Source organism: Triticum aestivum, chromosome 2B (genome assembly GCF_018294505.1).
Source record: "Triticum aestivum cultivar Chinese Spring chromosome 2B, IWGSC CS RefSeq v2.1, whole genome shotgun sequence".
Classification (NCBI taxonomy): domain Eukaryota; kingdom Viridiplantae; phylum Streptophyta; class Magnoliopsida; order Poales; family Poaceae; genus Triticum; species Triticum aestivum.
In genome coordinates, this window is record NC_057798.1 from 193119230 (window position 1) to 193126431 (window position 7202).

Sequence of the window (7202 nt, forward strand, 5' to 3'; positions counted from 1 at the left end):
ATCCGACTTCTTTGTATGCTTTTGTTCTCTCAAACAACAACTGACAAACAATTGTTTTTAAATCACAGCTAAGAATCCTCTCATCTAACCATGGAACATGATATTTGTGCAAGTATATACACAAACGTGCCCTTAGTGTTAGCCTTCTTTCTGAACTTATAGAGAAAGAAGAGCACATGCCCACCATAAATCGACAATATCACCCCTAAACTTCAAAGCCGGTTAATTGTTCCCCTGAAGTTTAGAACACCTAACAAAACAGCCTCGAAATCCACTTTAAATATAGACTGAGTATAAACATCATGTTTGGTAAAATTTGCTCAGCAATCAACTACCGGCTAGCTGACAAGACAGTCAAGATCAAGGCCTGTTAAGCACCAAGACTAATAACACGTACCATCCAGTGGAGTTTGTGGCCTATCTAAATCCCGGACTGTCTATGCTCACAATGTGAACGTTTCTCAGGTGTTGCATCCTACATTTCTTTTTTCTGAAGTTTGGACTGCTTCATCCACTCATGGCACTCCTCCGCGGTACCTTTGGGATGCGCAAGCTGCCACTTCACTAGCCTTTCTTTCTGAAAGAAAATGAAAAAATATTGCATTAAGAATGTCTTACAACTAGAACAATGTGATCACTTACAAAGGGAATGGAAGGATCAGTGTGTACCCATTCTTTAACCAAGGGACCTTCTCCGATGTCCAAAACTCCCATAATGTCGTTCCCATCGAGCAGCAGTTTTATACCTATCTTCCATACACCTTCAAGATCTGAAGAACCAAATGATTAAGGTATAAATCAGGACAGCAAGTCAGAATTTCAGACGAGTACTGACTGTCAGTCAGTACTTTACCGAAAACAATTCGGCATCATCAGGTAGGAAACTGAAAATAATTCTGCATCATCAGGTAAGTTCTTTACCGAGGTCGGTTATTAAACGCTCAACTCTGATATATATCTCTTTCCTTCTATTTAGCTTATCCTGCTGGCTTAAGGAACCATTAGCACTGAGGACTTCTGGATATGACAGAGTGGATATCAACAGCGCCAGACGCCAAAGGTCCTTTATTCCAAGGAGTGTAAGTCCTGAAATGCTTACACTGTCACAAATTTTTGGTCTAGGAACGAAAAAGGAGTAAGAATGTCATGAATGAATAGATCCAACTGAATCATCAACAGCAACTATTCCAATATTCTAATAAGTTTAACCAAATATATCGAACGATCAAATCAAGAATTGACATCACAGACATGGGGTTATAGAGAACCCAACACTATAAAGAATGTTCAAGATTTGAAAACAAGCATGTTCAACACTGACCTGCCAAAACACGTGCTACCATGTCTGTTGGTATCTCAAGATATTTGTCGTTCGGGTTCTCTTTGACAGTTTCCAGATTTCCGTTTGACTCGAGGAAAATAATTAAATCGGCAAACTTGTCACTTGCAGCATGTATTCGGACAATCTTTAAGAACAGAAATAAAAAGATCATGAAAAGTTATAATCCCAAGGCGTACGATATGCAGAAACAAATGCTGTTGGAGGCTGCTCAGGAAACTGTACCGCTTCAGCATCAGAACCATTCAACTTTAGAGAGTTTCCAATAATATAGCGAACAACCTCCTGCAGATGATGCCACAAACTTGGTAATGTACTTGCTTCAAAACCGACCAAATTAGCTCAATTAAAGCACCTAATATCCAGCTTCGTCAGCTTACTTACAGAAGAACTGACCCAAGTCTTTTCTAGAGAACAATTCAACAGAATTTAAGTACATAACAAAAGATTTTTTTTCCTGCTTTAGCAGATATAATTTTTGAATCAAAAAGGGTGAAGATGATGCAATAGTAGCATCTAATATTTGTACTAAGATATATAATATGATTTCGATGAACCAAGACTGCTCTCTCCAGTCATTCTACTTGCAAGCAAAGTTCGAGCTTGCCTCCTTAAATAGTTACCGTTTTCATTGAAGTTTGGAGGATTCATGAGTTAGATGTTACCTTTTTCTTCGTGTACACCATATTTCGAACTGGAGTAAATAGTGCACTATACATGCAAAGCCTTCTCTGTTCATCCTAAACAGCATCACAAAACTTAATTAGTGTTATGAAAATAAAAGGAAATTATTTGCAGGTAAAAGAATGTCAGTCATAACAAAAAGCATGTATAGTAAAGTTGTATACCATAGGAATCATCAGTTTTTCTATAATTAAGATGAAACTGTGATGAGGATCTTAGTATCAAATTTTTTTTGACAAGAAAACACTAGAGAGGCTCCTACTGCTGTATTATTATATATAGTGGAGGATTTACATGGAATATTACAAGTCCATCAGCAAAATTCTATGACCAAATTACAAAGATCTGAGAAAGAGTTTAATAGATGATATAATGTCCTTTTGGAACCTATAACGAAGAAACTCAAAAATCTGTTCGCAACCTTCTCAACCAGGTTCGGAGTGATAATACTGTGTGTAGTCATCTATAAGATTTACTGAATTGATAGACAGATTCATTTTTTATGAAAGTGATAAACAGATATTGGAAAAATGGAGAAGCTTTACTTGGTAGGACCAACCATGATTTCAATCAGGTGCAAAAAAGAAAATGCATGTGCCCTGTTTTTGTTTGTAAAAATGAATCCCACACAGTTTACAGATAAGAATAAGGGTAATGTTGGTTACACTTTCGACTCTGCTCAAAAAGTTACACTCTTGACTATAAGCATTTTAAAACCATCTTTAAGCCAAGCATGGAAGATAGAACAAAGAAAAAAAACATGTATAAATCATGTCAGAGTACGATATTTCACGGTGTATCCTTAACAAGACATGCTGAAAATCTCAGACCTGCGACATTGAACCAGAACCACCTCTGAAAACAGAGCAGCCAATTGATTGTGCAAGATTCCATGCTGCTTCAATATGTGAAACACATAGCCTGCGTCAACACAAGATACAAGATGAGACTGAGTTGAAGTAAATATGCCAATGGAAATAAACACACCAGTGAACACTGGTGGTGTAAAACTCTATGAATACAGAAGTTCAAAGTGTAATTTTGCCAGACATTGTTGCATATATTGAAAACATGGAATAATTACATATTAAAACATGGACATACCAATCATGTTTGTTGAGAACTGGAGGAACTGTTTTCTCAGGAAATGCAAAAACAACGTAAAATAATCCCAAATCACGGATATGGCACATTGCATCAACCGGATATTTGTCTGACATCATGTGCTCAACCTGCAGAATGTACACTTAGATAAAAATGGTGACCTAGGGTTTTGCATGATATCAAAAGATAAAAAAAAACAGTGACAACGAAACATGGCTTGGCAATAAGAAGTGTAGAAATCAAACCTCCTGACCAATACGTTCTCTGCTAATCTTGCTACCAAGATTCAACTTCACTTTTTCATCAGAAGCGGCTTCCCTTAAATTTTCAGCTAATGTAAAGCTGAATCTAGCAGCTGTCAGAGATAAATATTGGTACATACAACGAAAATTAATGTTCCAAGTCACTGTTCAGCTTTTTAATTAACTAGAAAGGCTATGAGTTGACTACTTATGAACACACATATAAGATTTTGACTTACAAACATGAGGAACATTTTTACTTCTTTTCATGTCATATAGTGTGTAATATTAGCAAATCAATTTATACAACTTTGTAATCTTAATAGTTTAGATAGTACTCCCTCCATCCCATAATATAAGAACGCTTTTTACATTAGTGTAGTGTCAAAAACGTTCTTATATTATGGGACAGAGGGAGTAGCATCATAAAATTAAAGGATAAAACTATAGCAAGAGTTATTGGAGATCAGGTAGTGATGTTTGAATATACCAAATCGGATTGCTCGAAGAACCCTCAGGGGATCATCGAGGAATGTAACTTTGGCTGGTAAAGGAGTAACAATAAGGCCTGCGTTCAGATCTTCAAGACCTTCATAGAGATAGGATCGATCAATTATGGTTACATAGAAGCACGTACTTTAAACTGGTCACATGAGTTTACAAACGTGTAATAACGGCTAAACTCACCTCTTCGAGTTAAATCTTCCACCGATTTCGTGTTGATATTATAGAATAAACTGCCAAAATACAAGATTCAAATAGGACAAACTAGGATACTACATTAAAAATAAACATTGTAGCAATGAAAACATAAATCTAAATACCCAAATCATTTGAAAATGAAGACTGTATTACCTATTAATTGTCAGGTCCCTGCGGAATGCATCTTCTTCAGGCGTACCATCCTCCTGCACGTCAACAAATATGACATACCAGTAAACTAGTAAATTGGTGCACAAGGTCAGCAAAATGAGTATGCAAAGCAATTCTAAGTGCATGTGCGTACCACAGTGGGAATACGACTGTTTTCAGCATATTTTTCGGTCCTCAAGTTGACAAAATCAATCGAGATTTTAGAGATGTCAGATAGACATATCCTTGCGGTTTCCAAGTGCTTAGATTGGCCAGGATTGCTGCAGGAAACTATAAAATGTCACAAGTTCATGATAAAAGGCATTTAAATTACTGCATATGTTAATGCGACAAAGTATAGTATGCTTAGGAGTTAGGAACGTGTATAAAACACTCTGCTTTGACCAAAAGGTGATCTATCCTATGGTACACTTATGAAGATATACGGAGCACCCGGCTTGGATAAAATAGTGACTCTCCTTGCCTCTGTTTAAACTCAACTCAAACAAAATTGAAATGCACATAAGTGTTAAGGCTATAAATCTGAAAGAAGTGGCAAATGATATCAGCTATAATAAGATTGCATACCATGGGATAATACAAGGTTCTTCCAGCTCCTGACCGATCACCTTGTAGTACTTAGTTATTTCCCCACAAAATTTTACGCCGGTCATGTTATCATCAAGCGCGATGTCGATGTCGGTAGAGTCTTTCCCCAATAGCTGCAACGAATATGCCAAAGCATGAGTTTAAGTCACAAGACTGCCCAGTGCACAACAATCGTTTCATAAACTACCCCCTCTGTAAATTAATATAAGAGCGTTTAGATCACTATTTTAGTATTCTAAACGCTCTTATATTAGTTTACGGAGGGAGTACAAGCCAAAATAAGATGCGATTTTCATGGAATTCACTACTTGATCATTAAACAACTCCTCCTTTATTTTGACAACTAAAAATGCCTCCTTAAACCCCAGTACATAAACCCTAGTAGTAGAGAATATAAAGGACCTACATCTGCGCATCATCCAACGATTTTTCCTATATTTTTCTAAACACGGAAAAAGGCAGTGCTCACCTTGTCTCTGACCCATCCGCCGGCGACGCGGAGCTGGGTGCCGAGGCCTCGGTGGTGGACAACATCGAGAAGGCGCCCGAAAATCCGCTGCTCCAGCTCTGTGAGCACTATGCTCGGCTGCTGCGCCCCCACCGCCATGGCGGCTGGAGACAGTTCTCCGAAGGCGGAGAGGGGGGAGCAAAAGGAGGAGGCCGCCGCGAGGTGGGAGGAGCAGGCGAAGAGACCTGCAGGGGTTGGCCTCCCGGTTGTTAGGATTAGACCCTCCCGCGCCGTGTGGCAGCACCGTGCGGTTCGTCGGCGCGAGCGTCGTGTTCTCCGGAGTGGCGGCCGCCGGAGAACAGCGGCATATGGATCGATCGCTCCCGTCCGTCGTTGGCGTAGGGTGGGCCGACCCATTAACTCCGATCACCACGTTTGTAGGCGTAGGTACAATTTGTCGCTTTTTCCCTTCCGTTTTTCTTCACTGCATCGAAAAACACAAAAGTGCTCCAAAAAAGTAAAAAAATTGTTTGTGAATTCAAAAGAGTTCTTGCATTAAAAAATTGTTGTACGGTATTGAAATAGTGTTCGTGAGTTTGAAAGAAAAGTTAAATAATACCTGAAACGTCACAAATTTGAAAACAAATCTGGATTTGGAAAAAAGTATTAATTTTTAAGAAGTTTAAAAATTCAAAAATATTTCGTGAAATTTAAAAATTATTAGTAAATTCTAAAAACGTTTAAGAATTTTTGAAAATATGCATGCATTTTAAAATTTTAAGAAATATTCGCGGACTTGAGAAATATACAAGAGTTTGAAAAATGTTTGTGAATATGAAAAATCACGAATTTGAAAACATTTTTACGAATTCAAAAAATGTTTGTGAATTTAAATTTTTGCCTTAGTATTTGAGAAAACTCTCAAAATTGAAAATAAATTCGGGGATTTGAAAATTGTTCGCTAATTTAAAATAAATTCTTGAATTTTACAATTGTTCTAAAAAAATATTTAAAAAGTGTGAATTTGAAGAAAAAAAGATAATAAATTTAAAAAATCAGTGATACAAAAAAGGTTCATAGACTTTCAAAAATGTTAGCAGATTTAAAAAGGACTATGAATTCTAAAAATGTTCAATTTTGGTCAATACCAGTCAAAACAGGGATGAAACTGATTTGACCAGAGACATGTTGGTTTCTGACCTGTTTTGAAAGTTTGAGATTACAAAGTATACGGTTTTGAAGTTCGGGGTTGTTTCTTATACTTTTGAGAATTGAGGATTGTAATATGGACTTCTCTCTAAAAAAATAAGTATGTCGGACTGGACGCCAATCACACACACACACACACACACACACGAGGTTGCTGCTGCTGAGTGAAGGAAATATGCCCTAAAGGCAATAATAAAGTTATTATTTATTTCCTCATATCATGATAAATGTTTATTATTCATGCTAGAATTGTATTAACCGGAAACATGATACATGTGTGAATACATAGACAAACATATAGTCACTAGTATGCCTCTACTTGACTAGCTCATTAATCAAAGATGGTTATGTTTCCTAACTATAGACATGTGTTGTCATTTGATTAATGGGATCACATCATTAGAAGAATGATGTGATTGACATGACACATTCCGTTAGCCTAGCACTTGATCATTTAGTATGTTGCTATTGCTTTCTTCATGACTTATACAAAGTTCCTGCAACTATGAGATTGTGCAACTCACGTTTACCGGAAGAACACTTTGTGTGCTACCAAACGTCACAACGTAACTGGGTGATTATAAAGGTACTCTACAGGTGTTTCCGAAGGTACATGTTGGCTTGGCATAATTCGAGATTAGGTTTTGTCACTCCGATTGTCGGAGAGGTATCTCTAGGCCCTCTCGGTAATACTCATCACCTAAGCCTTGCAAGC

General features: G+C 37.4%; 1 protein-coding gene across 1 annotated transcript; it reads right to left on the reverse strand.

Moving 5' to 3' along the window:
- Positions 1–255: 255 nt before the first annotated feature.
- LOC123041042 (tRNA nucleotidyltransferase cca2) lies at positions 256–5694 on the reverse strand. The gene is made up of 15 exons (XM_044463742.1): positions 5300–5694; positions 4810–4943; positions 4376–4502; positions 4225–4277; positions 4057–4106; positions 3860–3958; positions 3373–3482; positions 3128–3255; positions 2854–2944; positions 2005–2079; positions 1565–1624; positions 1322–1466; positions 922–1086; positions 670–770; positions 256–577 (listed from the first exon to the last, which is right to left on the reverse strand). The coding sequence occupies exons 1-15, from the start codon at positions 5435–5437 to the stop codon at positions 476–478; spliced, it is 1578 nt and encodes a 525-aa protein (XP_044319677.1). The 5' UTR covers positions 5438–5694; the 3' UTR covers positions 256–475.
- Between the last annotated feature and the right edge of the window lie 1508 nt (positions 5695–7202).

Excerpts from the sequence above, each read along its gene's own strand:
- LOC123041042 (XM_044463742.1), bottom strand. The coding sequence starts at position 5,437 with ATGGCGGTGGGGGCGCAGCAGCCGAGCATAGTGCTCACAGAGCTGGAG. Across the intron at positions 4,944-5,299 it reads GCGGATGGGTCAGAGACAAG|CTATTGGGGAAAGACTCTAC; the intron begins GTGAGCACTGCC and ends TATTCGTTGCAG. Across the intron at positions 2,080-2,853 it reads GTTCTGGTTCAATGTCGCAG|GATGAACAGAGAAGGCTTTG; the intron begins GTCTGAGATTTT and ends GATGCTGTTTAG.